The 15,645-nt window shown below is 48.2% G+C and overlaps 2 protein-coding genes across 2 annotated transcripts in view; one reads left to right on the top strand and one right to left on the bottom strand.

Annotated features, from left to right (window-relative positions):
• Nucleotides 1-2,356, top strand: part of Ccdc33 (coiled-coil domain containing 33) — a 100,686-nt gene extending 98,330 nt beyond the window's left edge. The window contains 3 exon segments of the mRNA XM_026777203.1: nucleotides 483-569; nucleotides 938-1,051; nucleotides 1,995-2,356. Of these exon segments, the coding sequence (XP_026633004.1) occupies nucleotides 483-569; nucleotides 938-1,051; nucleotides 1,995-2,120 (327 nt within the window). The 3' untranslated portion in view covers nucleotides 2,121-2,356.
• Nucleotides 2,357-3,526: 1,170 nt separating this feature from the next.
• Nucleotides 3,527-15,645, bottom strand: part of LOC101995920 (cholesterol side-chain cleavage enzyme, mitochondrial) — a 15,122-nt gene continuing 3,003 nt past the window's right edge. Inside the window, exons 2-9 of the mRNA XM_005369465.1 lie at nucleotides 14,382-14,537; nucleotides 10,767-10,966; nucleotides 9,547-9,750; nucleotides 7,845-8,002; nucleotides 5,331-5,497; nucleotides 4,979-5,057; nucleotides 4,283-4,480; nucleotides 3,527-3,878 (exon numbers count right to left, since the gene is read on the bottom strand). Of these exons, the coding sequence (XP_005369522.1) occupies nucleotides 3,723-3,878; nucleotides 4,283-4,480; nucleotides 4,979-5,057; nucleotides 5,331-5,497; nucleotides 7,845-8,002; nucleotides 9,547-9,750; nucleotides 10,767-10,966; nucleotides 14,382-14,537 (1,318 nt within the window). The 3' untranslated portion in view covers nucleotides 3,527-3,722. The remainder of the gene's footprint in view (nucleotides 3,879-4,282; nucleotides 4,481-4,978; nucleotides 5,058-5,330; nucleotides 5,498-7,844; nucleotides 8,003-9,546; nucleotides 9,751-10,766; nucleotides 10,967-14,381; nucleotides 14,538-15,645) is intronic.

Genomic DNA, 15,645 nt, shown 5'->3' with positions numbered 1-15,645 from the left:
AAAGACTCCCAGCTCAACCGCCTCCTGGTATTAAAGGGAGTTCATTAGTGCATTTTACATAAGCAGCTGGTAATGTTATTAGGTGTGAGTTGGGGGTGTAGCTAAGTATTTGTCTAGCATATATGAAGCCCTGTGTTCAATCCCCAGCACTGCATAAACCTACACACGCCTGTAATCCCAGCACTCAGGAGATGGAAGCAGGAGGACAAGAAGTCAAGGTTATTCTAATTAGTGAGTTCAAGGCCAGCCTGGAATCTATGTGACGTCAGAGTCTCTAATCTGAGTGGGAAACAGCATAGGGAACAATGCACACCAAGCCCTATGCAGATGCTAAGCAGAGGCCCTGGCCCAGGACTGAGGCGCTGTGTCTGCCACTGAATTTGAAACCCACGCCTGGCTGGGTTTTCCTGCAGCACCTGGGGCTTCCTCAGTTATAGCCTCAGCTCCCATATGGGGTCTCACATGAGCGTCTGATCCCACAGGATCTCCTGGGTGGTACTTCAGACAAATTCAACCTACTGGCCAAGCTAGAACAAGCTCAGAGTCGGATCTTGTCCCTGGAAAACCAGGTAGGTGAGATGCTGAAGTTGATCAGCCTGGAGCAGGCTCACAGTGCAGCCTCTGGCCAGGAGCAATGCCTAGTATACAAGTAGGGTCAAGACCCAATGTACAACTCCATAATTAGGGCCCATTATGTAACCAGGTCAGCCTTGGTCTGTGACCAGAGTGAAGCCCGGTGTGGATGCCGCTCAGAGTATGCACTCCATGCGGACTGCTGAGATCTGTCTGTGTCTTAGGCTGCCTGTTTGACTCCTCACCTCTGCTACTGCCAGGGCTTTGCCTTTTCCCAGAGGACAAGCCCAGACCCTGTCCTAGCTCTTGGGGAGGAGCTGTGCTAACTTCTGTCTCTCCAAATTCCCCCTCTCCAAATCTGCAGCTTGAGGACTCAGCTCGCCACTGGGCACGAGAGAAGCAAAACTTGGCCATACGGCTTCAGGAGCAACAACATGGTTTTGGACACCCGTCAAACTCCATCATCATAGACCAGCCTGTGAGTCACCCTGACACAGAGTTCCTGGGTGATAGGTTAAAAACCATCCTAAGCCGGGCGGTGGTGGCGCACGCCTTTAATCCCAGCACTCGGGAGGCAGAGGCAGGCGGATCTCTGTGAGTTCAAGACCAGCCTGGTCTGCAAGAGCTAGTTCCAGGACAGGCTCCAAAACCACAGAGAAACCCTGTCACGAAAAAAAAAAAATCATCCTAACCTCCAATCACGAGGCTCCGAGAAAAACTTGGGGGATAGATTTTAAGCTAGATATCAGAAGTCTAGAGCTGAGGTCCCACCATTAACAAACTGGATAATCAAGTGACCTCCATTCCCCCACTCGTCTGAAGGGACAGGAATGCCTGCCAACAAGTCCCCTTCCCCATTAGTTGTCCTAAACCTCAAGGAGATAACTATGGGTGAGACATGGCCTACACAGGCATTTCTAGAGTATTCTGGCTCTACTCTGCCATCATACATGGGCAGAATACCTTGTACCTCTTCCTACACAATTTCTAGTGCAATAGATTTCTGTTTAGCTTCCTTCTTAGATGACATCAATACTGGGGATAGATTCACATTCCCTTCTTCCCAGGAACAAGTAGATCATTCACATCAGTGTCCCCACCCACACCCCAAGCCCAGCCCTGGAGACTTCATACCCTACAGCAAAAGGTCCTGATTCTCCTACTTTCAATCTATCGGCACTTTGCAGCCAAGGCTCTACCGGCCCTAAACAGAACCTGAGGCCGTTCAGGGAGCATAGCATCACCTCTACAAGCTCATGTAGTCCTAGGGACCCAGAGGAATTAGGGTCACCCGCAGTGATAAAATGCGACAGCCTGCTGGGTTTGGATCCTCAGAAGCATGACTTACCACACAAGATGCCCCAAGACAGTGTACCCTGGGAATGGGCATACACTTACCTGCCCTATATTATATGTCACAGAGTGCTGGAGTGGCCAAGGATCTCCAACAGTCCTCCAAACTGGAACCCTCACTGCCCAACTCAGACATGAAGTTCAACAGACCCTCAAACTCCAAGATTGAGACTTTTCACTCCCAGAAGACCTGAGCCTGGAGCTGGCCTCCTTCCCCATGTGCTGAGGAGTCATCCCCACCCCAAAGATGTCTTTAGTAAATGCTAGAACTCAATAAGTGTTTGTCTCTTTCCTGGAGCACGGCAGCTGGCAGTGGATCAGCGGCTATTTTCACATCCAGCTTGAGCCCTGGGCTGAGGCTGCCTTGTACCTATTGTCTGACCCGGAAAGCCAACACTACTATGATCTGTGGAGAGTGCTGAGGAGACCATGGAGACCAGAAATAAGGTGCCTGAAGCCAAGCTCTGTGCAAGACAGAAGGCCATGTTTCCCATCAATCCCCAATACCTTTTCATTTCTGGTACCCTTTCATTCAGGCTTAGGACTTCCAAGTGTCCTGGGAACAGAAAGACTGAAGCTTTCCTATGACACTACTTGGATATCCTGTCATGCCTGGCAGAGTTGATGATATGGTGTACAAATATAGTCAGAGGCAGGAAGTCATGAAGGCTGGAGTCCCAGCTAGCTTGGGTTCTGGCCATGAGCATTCTGGATGACTCTAAGTGACTGGAAATCTCTCTGACCTCCACATTCTTCATCTATCCCATGCAGAGCATCTGTCTTGGCAAGGAGGCCCTTTGCAGCATTGAAATTTCTGAGTCACCGATGAGAGGAGAGAAAGACAGCATGAAACACAGAGAGAGACATGGGAGGAGGGCCATAGACTAGGGAGAAACAAAGGGCTCAAGAGTGGACCCAGAACCTTCAGCCTTACTAGAAAGGACCAAGCCAGCTTGACTGCTGTTTGGAGCTGGCCTGGCCTCCACACCTATCTACAGGACTTGGACTCTGGTAGCCAAAGGCTAGCAAGAATCTGGCACCTGCTCATGGCACGATATAGAACCAGAGGGTCTAGATAGATCTGGACAGAGACAGATGTCATATAAACCAAATTCTGAGCAGACTCCATCCTGTGCTCTTAGAATACACCCCCCTGGAGCAAGGAAACAGACTGGGGGCGTGCCCACAGGATGGGCAGCAGAGGGTGTGGAGCCTTTTGGCCTTCTGTCGTCAGGCCCCATCACCTCACTTCAGCCTCTTAGTGGTGTGATGTTTCACCACATGCGGTTCCACGCAGGGGGACAGGGATTACTCTCATCTCCCTGGCCACCCTGTCCCCACAGCAGAGCTCCCTGGGTCCGTTGATAACTGCTGGACTGATGGTACTAGCCTCTCCTGATAGATCTCATTTAGATCCCTTAGCGATCTCAGTGTCGATTCTGCTAACTCCTGAACTGATGGGGTGGGGATCACAGTTGGGCTGCACAACAGCTTCTCATCTTCCTAAATGCCGCTCATCCCACTGCTGACCAAGGATCAGGGTTCATCTCCACGGGGGTAATGAATGTCTTAGAGATCTTCTAGGAATGAAAACACTCTGCAGAGTTCATCTGTTTATTAACTTTCTGGGTTAGTAAAGGAGGAGAGTGGATAAAGAAGAGGAGGACCCAGCTAACCTAAGCAGGTAGCCCCTGAGAGCTCAGAACCACCCAAAGGGAGCAGGTGTTTCTGGAGACAGAGACACCTGCCCAAAGGCCCCCATAGGGCCATCGCCCCATGTGACTCCAGCCTGCAGTTCAGACAGTGCCACCCTGTCTGATCATGGTGGTGCCCAGGTCCTTCTTGAGAGGCTGGAAGTTGAAGAGGATGGGCTTCTCAGGCAACAGGAGAAGACTGAACTTGGTCCCCACATCAGAGAGACTTTGAACTTCAATTCTGAAGTTCTCCAGCACCTGAAGAAGAGGAGGTAGGCTTGAGGAATGGAAAGGAGGATTTGTCTCCCCTAGGTCACACCCACTCGACATCTGTACGTACAGGGTTGTTATGTTGAGTATGAGCTAAAGAACATGCCACAAATTATTCACTCTCACCACATCTAAATGGGTCCTGCATGCTCTGTTCCATGACTTTACCTTTGACCTTAACTAATCTGTTGAGCAACGTCTCCCACTTCACCTCCTGAGTGTGGACAGATAGATAGATGTTCAAGGGACGTCAACGGATAGGTAAGAAGTAGGTTAGTCCAAATGAGGAGGCAGCTGGGAGTTGGGGTAGATTGGTGAGCCCTGAGGCTGCACTCCCTGGATTCTGAGATGGAGGGAGGAATGTTGATGCCATGTCCCAGAGCCCCACTCACGTTGATGAGGAGGATGGTCATCTCCAGCTCCGCAATCCGCCGGCCCAGACACTGTCTAATACCCCAGCCAAAGGCCAAGTACCGGAAGTGGGTGCTATTTTTGCTTTTATCCAACCAGCGAGTTGGGTCAAACTTGTCTGGGTTGGAGAAGTAGCTGGGTTCTCGGCCCATGGCATAGGTAGACACCTGCACCAATGTCTAGGAGCAAGGTAACAAAGTCTGAGTGGTTCCAGCTCCCCACCATTCCGAGTACAACCCTAACCCCAGCTTCCTTGGGACCCTGCTTCCAAGCCTCGCTTCCCAGCTATCCAAGACAGGACAGAGCAGGGCCTTCTGCCCACTGTGTAGCTTCAAACAGGGCTCCTACCCCTCTGTGAACCTTGATGAAGGCTGAAGACACAAAGCTAAGGAAGAACCCATGGGGTTTTCCTATGCTGTTCTCAACCCTTGCCATACCTCAACCCAGAAATACCAGCCAGGTTAGCCTTGTAGCCCTGAACTCCAGAATTCATTACCCATCATGCCCACTGCCACTACTGTTCACGCAAACTGAGATCGCTGCATCTGAGTGCCCCACTAATGCCCCAGCATCAGGAAGAAAGGCCCAGAGAGAAGCCCCCATCACCACCATCTAGTTAGAATTGAAACCTGCTCCCTCCTCTCCTCTGTGTGACTAACAGAGCCCCTGAGTCCTACCTTGGCAGGAATCTTGTAATTACGAAGCACCATATCATTTGCAAGATACCTCTGCAAGGTCACAGCGATGGGGTGGAGCCTGCAGAAAGAGGACCCTCAGAGATAGATGGCCTCAGATCCTGGAACAGGGATGTATCCCCTACCCTGACTCCCACACCAACCTAGCATTGCAGCCCCCGCCCCCGACTACAGGAAGGAACTAAGGCAGGACTTGGTTCTAGTTCTCGCTCCCCAGTCCTGTTCACCCCTTCCACACTTCTCCCTTCCTATTCCTACTCTCCTCCACTAGCCCATCCCTGCAACCCTTCCCCAGGGGCTTGGGGATGGGAAGGCATGGGTTTGCTAGACTTGCCTCAGGGTCTCCTTGATGCTGGCTTTTAGAAGTGGGACCAACTGCACCATCTTATCCATATCGCCCTGGGCCTGGCGCCGGGCAGCCAGAACCTCTGCCCGCAGCATCTCCTGTACTTTCAAGTTGTGTGCCATCTCGTAAAAGATCCACAGCAGGGTCATGGATGTCTGGTAGAAATACAAAGATTGCAAAAGCCAGGAAGGCCCGTCACTTTAAGGTGACACAGTATCTATGACCTACCTTAAAGAACTTCCCTGGGCTGGAGAGATGGCTCAGCGGTTAAGAGCAGTGACTGCTCTTCCAAAGGTCCTGAGTTCAATGCCCAGCAACCACATGGTGGCTCACAACCATCTGTAATGAAGTCTGGTGCCCTCTTCTGGCCTGCAGGCATACACACAGACAGAATATTGTATACATAATAAATAAATATTTAAAAAAAAAAAAGAACTTCCCTGTCTTCTACTCTCAACCCCCCATATCCAAGACCAGTTGCAAAACCCTTGAAAGGACAATCTTTAAGGTTTTCTTGGTGTCCAGGTAGGGAGCTTGTGATGGAGTGCTTGCCTAACATGCACAAGGTCTGGAGTTCAGTCCCCAGCACCATATAAACTGAGTGCGTTGGTACATTTGGGAGGCAGGATGTTATCCTCAGTTACACAAGTTCAAGGTCAGCCTGGGCTACCTGATACACTGGCTCAAAAATAGTTAATGCCAAGGGATGGATATTCAGAGCAGGATTTGCCTCTGCCTTCATCCCGTGTGAACCCAGCTCTCTTTCATCTCCTAACCAACAGAGCTACACAGCCAATGTCCTCTTTCAGAGGGCTCCAGAGGCTTCCAGAAACCACATTTATACTTCTGTAAGGTTTGTCTACCCATGTCAAAGGCATAGTGGCACAGGCCTTTCATCTCAACACTTGAGAGGCAGAGCAGGCAGATCTCTGAGTTCAAGGTCAACCTTGTCTACAGAGTGAGTTCCAGGACAGCCAGGGCTACACAGAGAAACCCTGTCTCAAAAAGCAAAATGAAATAAAACAAAACAAAACAAATTTATCCACTGAAATGACTGTCATTCCTTCGGTGTCACTGAGAGACAACTAAGTCTCAGCATTAACCCCAATAACAGAAAACAAGACTCAACTATCCTTAAGCCAGACCACAGATCTGTTCTCCATCTTTGCTGCAGTTGGTGCAAAAGACGTACTGGGATTCACAATGTAACTTCAATGAGAAGCAGAGGCTGCAGCCGTTGGTCTTCCACTGGAGGCCTCAGTGACCCTGCTCAAGCCCCACAGTCTTAGACTCACCCAGGTCAGCAGACTAAGCAGACAGAGGCCTCAGCCTGGACCACACTCCCTCCTGGGGCAGAGGACGCGGATTGTAGACACATTGTCAAGGATCATATTTCTATCCAAAAGGTTTAAATATGCACACCTCTATCTTCCCAGCAGAGATAAAAGTGGAAACAATGTCAAGTTACTTCTTGGCTTTAAGTCCTGGCTCCTCAGAGCCTGCAGGACTTATGGAGGCTCCATGGACATGTGCCTGCTGCCCCCCCTAGCATCTCTCCTACGACCTCTCCAATACAAGGCCAGTGCCCTAGCTACAGACCCTGTAGACACTGAGGAGTCTTCCCCAAGGCAGTTCCTAGAATTCCTTATCTACCCGGAAAGCAAATAGACTCCTTGAAAACACTGACCTCAGAGCCTCCAAGGCCAGCTACAGGGTAGATACCCAGGATAGCAGGCGTACAAGGTAGCTCATTCTACTCTGCTAACTGTGTGCCTCAGCCCAGCTGTTTAACCTCTCTGTACCACTGTTCACCTATAAAGAAAAGATGACCGTGATAGACCCCACAGTGTCACGGGGCCTTGGTGTCTGTTGGGCAACAGGACACAGGATAAATTAAAAGGTTGGTATGTTTCAAGAGCACAGGGTGGAGGATCCACCCAGAATTTGGCCCCCACTGTCTCCTACCACATCACTGTCTTTTTGCAACCTTCAACTCTGAGTCATATTCTTGCTCAACTCTGTTCTAAAAACATCATCTGATCACTCAAAGAACATCTGTAAAAGCTGGTACACAAGGTCGATTGGTCTTTGTTGGCCTGTGCTAACTCTTCTCTTTGAGGCTGAAGACACCAAAATAAGAATCATTTAGAAGGTGTGGAGATGTCAAGAGTGGAGATGGGTGAATTTAAGATATAAGAATTAGCCAGAAATACGCTTAAGCTATTGGCAAAACAATATTGTAAATAATATGGTTTCTGAGTGATTATTTCAGGTCTGGACAGTCGGGAACAAACAAGCGGCCTCCCCAAACAGGTTCATGGCAGGACTTTAATGTTATCCTTCTAAAAGACTACCATTTAGGGCCTGGCACCAAGAGAGAGAAGCATATCATGCAAGTGTGCCCAGTCCCTCGTATTAACAGCAGTGCTTCTGACAAGGCAGCTGGTGGGGAAGGGAGCATGTGGGTACCAGGAGGCCCATGCCAGGCCCTACAGCACTCACCGTGTCCACTCCTCCTGCCAGCATCTCCGTAATGTTGGCCTGGATGTTCTTGAAGGACATCTTGTTACCACTCAGGAGGCTATAGAGGACACCAGGGTACTGGTTGAAGTCTTGCTTGTGCTGTAAGTCCCAGTAGAAGTTCTGAGTGTATTCATCAGCTGTGGAGCAGGAGGAGGAACAGAGTGAGGCTCCCTGTAGGTGGGAGGGTGGGAGGGTGCCAGGGGCTTGATAGTCCGGAACCCCTACAAGTAGGCAGCCATTTTACTAAGCCTCCATTCTTGTACTAACCCCTTCATATTTGTTTTGTCATTTAATTCTTTCCCTTAATTTTTTCACTTCATGTGTGTTACTGTTTTGCCTGCACAGATGTCTGTGCACCATGTGTGTGCCATGTCCATGAAGGCCAGAGGAGGGTGCTGGATCCCTGGGCCTGGAGTCACACACAGTTATAGGATACCATGTAGATTAGGAGTTGAACCAGAGTCCTCTGGGAGGGCAGCCAGCACTCTTAACAACCAAGCCAGTTTTCCAGCCTTTGTCATTTAATTCTTGATCTTCCCCACTGTGTGTGTGTGTGTGTGTGTGTGTGTGTGAGAGAGAGAGAGAGAGAGAGAGAGAGAGAGAGAGAGAGAGAGAGAGCCCATGTGTGCAGGTTCACATATGTATGTAGAGGTACCCTCAAGGACCTTGTTTCTTTGAGGTGGGGTCTCTCATTGGTCTGGAACTCACCTAGTGTCTAGGGTAGCTGGCCAGTGAACCCCAGGAAGCCACATGTCTCAGTCTCCCAGCACTGGGAACTGTAGTACAAGCAAGCATTACTATGAGTCCTGGGAATTGAACTCAGGTCTTCACACTTGCAAGCAAGCACTTTACTGACTGGGCAAAGTTGGTTGATTGCCCAAGCTTCTATAGGGACTGATGGTCAAGGTAACATTTGATGTCCCCACACCCCAGGCAGTTTTATCCATCAACCTTCCCCTCTCAATAGGCCCTAGCTCTCCCCCTAAGCCTTCTGTCACTCAGACAACTATGGTGCAGACACCAGCCATCAACTCTATAGATAACGAGCAACTTTTTAAAAAGGGTTTTTTTTAAGGGCTTACTTTTTTAAATGAAGTGTACATGTGTATTTGTCGTGTGTGTGTGTGTGTGTGTGTGTGTGTGTGTGTGTGTAATTGTGTATAGGCGCCTGTGGAGGACAGAAAAGCCCATCAAATCCCCTGGAGCTGGAGTTACAGGAAGTTGTGAGCCTCCTAATATGAGTCCTAGAATTCAAGCTCTCTAAGACCAGCAAGTGTCCTTAACTGCTGAGCCATGTCTCCACCCCCTAGTCATGAGACCTGTTAAGAAACACCATGGACATCTTTACTCCCCCTTCTCCAGAAAAAAAAAAAAACAAAAACAAAAACAAAAACCCTCCAATAGTCAGCCTTACTCAGCCCTCTCACCAGAAGTTTCCTCAATGGGAAATTAGCACCCATTGACTAATCTTGAAACAAAAGTGGGAAATTAGTACCCATTGACTAGTCTTGAAACAAAAGTGGGAAATTAGCACCCATTGACTAGTCTTGAAACAAAAGTGGGAAATTAGCACCCATTGACTAATCTTGAAACAAAGAGGCAACCTGAGGCCAGGGATTCAGCTAGATGCACTCTCTGTTTGGTGACCCCATTTCCTGATTATTGCCAGAGGAGTCCTCACCTTTATCAAAAATCACATCCCAGGCAGCCGCATGGTCCTTCCAGATCTTAGTTCTGAAGAATCGAAAGAGTTCTGGAGGCAGGATGAGCATGGGGACACTAGTGTGGAACATCTGGTAGACAGCATCGATGAACCGCTGGGATTCAGGGTCCACGATCTCCTCCAACATCCCCAGGCGCTCCCCAAACACAACACTGGTGATGGCTGCAGTGGGAGGCTGAGACTGAAGACCCCCTTCCAACCTGGCTATATGAGAACCTCAGCTCCCAGAATTATCTCCACCCACGCCCACCACGCACAGGAGCTCCTCAGCTTCCTCCAACGAAGAAACGAAGAAACGGAGACCTGAACCCCGAAGGATGAAAGCAAGCACTCAGGTCCCTCATTGGAAGGCCCCGAAAAGGATGCTTTTGTGGGAAGCATGTACAGGATGAACTGAATCAGGACAAAACTGTCCAAGAGGGATTTCCCCTTGTAATTGACTGAATTCACTATGTCACACATGAGCTGAGAGACTTGGGATATCAGTCTGAGTTACCCAGGACTCAATCTTGTTAGAGCTAAAAGATCACAACTACCTTCAAATTTTCTCAACTATCACATGAAGAATTTGAATGCCAAGTTCATACCCAGGGTACCCCAAATCTCCTACAGGCCTCACATGACCTCCACTAAGCCACATGCATGCACTGTTGCCTGGTCTAAGCTGCCTGATTACCTTACCCAGTCGGAATAACTTCTAGGTGTCTGTCCACACCCAGCTCAGATCAACCATGAAGGCCTCCTCTGTCCTGCTCAACCTCAGAGGTCTGTTTCTAGGAGGGGAAGACTAGCAGCATGAAGGACCAGGCCAAGCTCTGGCTTTTGGAGGATGGTGGCATGGAAGATCTATGTTTGGGGGACAACATGAATGTCAGACGAGAGGAACTTGGCTACCTCCCGGGTGACAGACAGTAGAGCATATTCAAGAAGCCAACCCAGGCCGGGCAATGGTGGCGCACGCCTTTAATCCCAGCACTCGGGAGGCAGAGGCAGGCGGATCTCTGTGAGTTCCAAACCAGCCTGGTCTACAGAGCTAGTTCCAGGACAGGCTCCAAAGCCACAGAGAAACCCTGTCTCGAAAAAAAAAACAAAAACAACAAAAAAAAAGAAGCCAACCCATACAACTGCAAGCTGGCTCCCTGGCCCCGACTCCCTCCAGCCAAGTGTAAGACCCTTACACTCAAAGGAAAAGCGGAACAGGTCATCACTGATGTCCCCTGAAAATTTTCCAGAGTTCTGCTCCTTGATGCGCCTGTGCAAGACCTTGATGAAGTCATGAGCTACACCTTCAATCAGGGGCATGAAGTTCTTGATGGCGTCGCAGGACATCACCTCCTGGTTTAGGACAATTCGATCTTTCTTCCAAGCTTCTGACTTCCTGGGGAAATACACGTCCACCTCATGGTCACAGAGTCCAGGCCTGGCAGAGGCACTGGATGGGCTCTCTAGTTTTCAGAGCCTGCACCATCACTGTCTCCCCCACTCCCCAACATTCACGGTTGTCTCTTGATCCCTCCCCACCCTCCCTGGCCTAGGAGAGGAGAATGGATCAGAGCTGGCAACAGAGAACAAAAGCTAACTGTCTTCCACACTGACAGCTGCCGCTGCCACCCACTACCACCAAGAACCCGGAAACGCTTATCTCCTTTGAAGTAACTCTGAGTTGTCTGAGTTGAGCCCCCCTCTAAGCCCATCTTTCATGTATTCCTCTGCCTTCTGATCCTTACACAGCCTTGCCATTGAAGACCCTTCTTGTTCATCTTTCTCATTCCCACACAGGTGAAGCCCACTGACCTTTTCTCCCTAAAGTATCTGAGAATTCACTACGTTGGGAACCCCAGCTACTCAGAATCATTTATGAAAACCTTGAGATTAGGATCTGAGCAGGTAAAGGTGTTTAGCACTAAGCCTGAAGATCTGAGCTCAAGTCCTGGGACCCACATGATGTAAGGAGAGACATGACTCCCACAACATATTCTTAGACTACCACACATGTGCAATGGTGTGCATGTGTCCACACATATACATGTGTATGTACACACATAAATATAATTTTTATTTAAAATTTCAATTCATGACATACATAAAAAAATCAACCTATGCAAAGCTCATTCCCTAATTTGGGAGTTGGGTTGTCTAAGAATGTTGTTGTGAGCTGCCAAGATGGCTTATGGCTCTTGTTCTTGTTCAGTTCCCAGCATTCCTGTAGAGCAACTCACAACCATGTACCATAACTCCAAAGGACCCAGTGTCCTCTCCTAGCCTTCAGGGGCACCTGTATACACATGGCATGCACTCACACAGACATACACACACATTCATGGATTTAAAAAATAAAAACTTTGGCGCAAAGAATGTTGTAAACTCAGGGCCCCAGCCTACCTTGTCCTCCCATGGACACCTTTGCCACTTAGAGAACTCCCTAGCCTGAGTCCCTGCCCCCTTTTTTGTGTATGGTTTTACTGAATCTAAATATACTCCTAAAAGATACTTTAAAAGTGTACAGTTATTTCCAGATTTTTAAAACACCTATCAGACTTGGGGGCACTTGCCTTCTGTACTCAGTTTTACGTTTCGGAAGAGTTCTGTTGTGGACCCAAGTCCATACATGGTGACTGGTACATGCTACCTTCTTGTCCACCACCCTCTCAACCAGCTAGGAAGCTTCCTGGTTTTTCTGAGTTTTCTAATGTTTTCTCACAGGAGAAGCATTCTAGTCCATGTCTCCTGGGGGAACTACTCTGTGGCATATGTCCCTAAAGTTAGAAACACTGCATGGATCACAGTCATCGTGTCTCTGGGAATAGTCAGTCCCAGGAGATAAGATCCAAGCACTGTCCACACACAGGCCTGGTTTCTGCTCCCTCCACAGCTGACGAGAGAAGCAGCTACTCCAGAGAGCTCAGCTTCTCCAAGGCCTTGCCAGCCCTGGATCAAGTCATATTTAAATTTTTCAGTGATGATTGGTGTGGTGGTACATGTCTTTCATCTTTAAGGGAGGCAGAGACATACTAATGTCTGTGGGTTGAGGCCAACCTGGTCTACATAGCAACTTGTAGGAAGTTCTAGGCTATATAGAGGAAATGTGTGTGTGAGTGTGTGTGTTATATGCATATATAGTGTTTGCATATATATACATATATACATATGTATATATGTGTGTGTATATATGTATATGTATGTATGTGTGTATATATATATATATATGGTTAGGATATATGCAGCCTAGTCTCAGATCAACACATGACGTTCCAGTGGGTTTCCTCGGGGCAAGGCACACATGGAAATTGACTCTCACTAGTCCACGGGACAGCATACAAATTTGCAAAATTCATGCAGCTTACAGACTCTTTTCTCTCTCATTATATTATTGATTCTTTGGGTGTTTTTCAGTTTTACTTTGTCAGCCTCATGCTACAACTGTAATTTTCTCTGGAAATTCTACTCTTTCTCAAATATTTTCCTCTATGATTCAGCAGGGGGCTAACATTTCTCAAGTCTCTCATCTGGAATTCCTAATCCTAGGAACTTTTCTGACCCAATGGAGATAGTTGAGTACATATGAGAAAACAACCCTTGGGACATTAACCATGTCTCACAGTTGTGGAGAGGAGAGTAAGGTATGCACACACAGAATAGGGAAAAAGTCTCAGGAATACACATAGTGCCTACTGTTGAGAGGAAGTTCCCTGGACACCAACCATAGAATCATTGGTAGGATCTGGTCTGCTCCAAGAGGAAAAAATACAATGCAAACTTTGGAATTGATGGATTCATCTTTACTATACACAGGAGCTCATATTGGTGGAAGAAGTATGATATAGTGAGATGGGAAAAGGGAGCTTTATCAATGTCTGCCTCTTACAGAGATTGAGACATGGGACCCTCTTGTAGAAAGGGGGACTGTATCAAAGCACATCTTGCAGACATGAGAGAATTGTTTGGGTTTGAATATTGTTGTTCTTAAAGCACTGTACCTGTGTCTATTACTTTTTAACTTGGTAACCACAAGTAGCTGCCAGCTGACTTAAGCGCTGTGAGTGCAGGATGTGTATGTCTCCATATTTAGTTAAGCTTGCAAAAATGCTGAACTCTCTGTCTGGAATATGGTTATGTAGGGGGGTGGGAAAGTGTATTTGGGGAAGCATAAGGGGGAATAACAGGGGCTTTCATAAAGACTACAATGTATTCCTTAAAGTATGATGTATTTCTTAAAGTCAAAAATTGGAGCCAATAATAAAGCTGTTCATGTAAGCCTGATAAGAAAAACTGTTAAGTATAAATAAATATGGCTTGAACTATTCAGAGCCACTTGAGTTCAATCCACTTGGTGGTCAGAAGTTTTCCTTGTGCCAACGCCCCTTCCCCGCCTCAGGACCTGAACCAGAGCCAAGGCTCAACCCCAGCAATATATAAATACATTTTTCAACAAGCAGATTGGTAGAAAACAGTGTCTACATTTCACTGAAGGATTTGCTGCTTCTCACAGCTCCGGCAGGCTGTCAGGACCCCACTTTATTTGCCACTGTGCTGCCAACACCTGGCACAAGACCTGGTACTCAGCAGGTGCTTGATAAAGAGGCACTTCATGTTTAAAGCAATTAGTGAGAACTCAGAAAAGTCCTTCGCCACTCATGAAGAACCTCAGCCTGACACCTCCCCGTAAGTCTGCAGCACAATTCCCTATCATCACCACCATCACCATCTTTCGCCTCATGGAGCAGGAAGATGAGAAGACCCACTCTCTCCCCCTCCAACACCCTCCATACACACAGGGTTCACTCAGAACTCACTTAAACAGGATCCCAATGGGCCTCTGGTAATACTGGTGATAGGCAAGCCAGGGGGGCAAAATGTATCGTTCTGGGTAGGGACCCTCGCGTGAAAACAGCAGTTCTGCGTCTTCAGGGTCCAGAATATAAACAGACTCCATGCTGCCAAGCTTCTCCCTGGAAAAAATGAGAGAGACTGATGTTGGAACTGGGTCAGCCTCGGTTTCCTCTGTGAAATGGAGACAGATGTGCCTTCAGTCTCATGGAACTGCTGAGGAGCCAAACGTGACACACATACCTATGACCACTGTGACTCCTCCCACAGGACCACTTCATGAACACTGTCCTTTCTCACACAGCATACCCCAGGAGCAGTCTAGCCCATCCCAAACCTTCCATTTGTAACCATGCCTACCCATGCTGAGTCTTCTTGTCCTGCTGGACTTGGAGCCATAGCACACTTCCATGTTACCCTGCAGTGAATGTCCTGCATCTCCCATGCTCCAGGCCAGCGGGCCCCTGTAGAACTGTAATTCAGTGTAGATACTGCCCTTCACGTAATACTTCAGGGCTGAGGCTATGACTCAGTAACTAGGAGCCTATACCAATCTTTTTTTAGAAGATGTATTTATTACATATGCAGTGTTCTGCCTGCAGGCCAGAAGAGATCACCAGATCTCATTATAGATGGTTGTGAGCCACCATGTGGTTGCAAGGAATTGAATTCAGGAGATCTGGAAGAGTAGCCACTGCTCTTAACCTCTGAGCCATTGCTCCAGTCCCAAGCCTATACCACTCTTACTGGGTCCCCAGCACCCATGTTGGATAACTCCAGGGGACCCAACACCCCCTCCTGGCCTCTGAGGGCAACTGCACTTATGCGCACCTATCTCCCCACTACACACATTTACGCCTAATTAAATATCTAAGCTAAAGCTTTGTTTAAAGACAAAGATTTAGTTTGTAGACATGCTTACAAATGGAAGGTTTGGGACGGGGCTTGGCTGGTCCTGGAGTATGCTGTGTGAGGCAGGATAGTGTCCATGAAGTGGTCCCTCGGGAGGAGCTACAGTGGTCATAGGTATATGTGTCATGTTTGACTCTAAAGTTTGTTTGAAACTGCAGAAGAAGGAAAAAATCAAGTCCCAAGTATGGATGAAGCTGACAGGTGACAGGGCCCACAGAGCGCTTTGCAGTCAGTGCCCAGGAACACACAACTGTACACATGACCGGATGTCCTTCTAACAGTCAGTCCCCAGGAACACACAACTGTACACATGACCGG

This window comes from Microtus ochrogaster, unplaced genomic scaffold (assembly GCF_000317375.1).
Source record: "Microtus ochrogaster isolate Prairie Vole_2 unplaced genomic scaffold, MicOch1.0 UNK49, whole genome shotgun sequence".
NCBI classification, from domain to species: domain Eukaryota; kingdom Metazoa; phylum Chordata; class Mammalia; order Rodentia; family Cricetidae; genus Microtus; species Microtus ochrogaster.
Note: the sequence above shows the minus strand (reverse complement) of the source record. Positions and strands in the feature narration are given on the sequence as shown.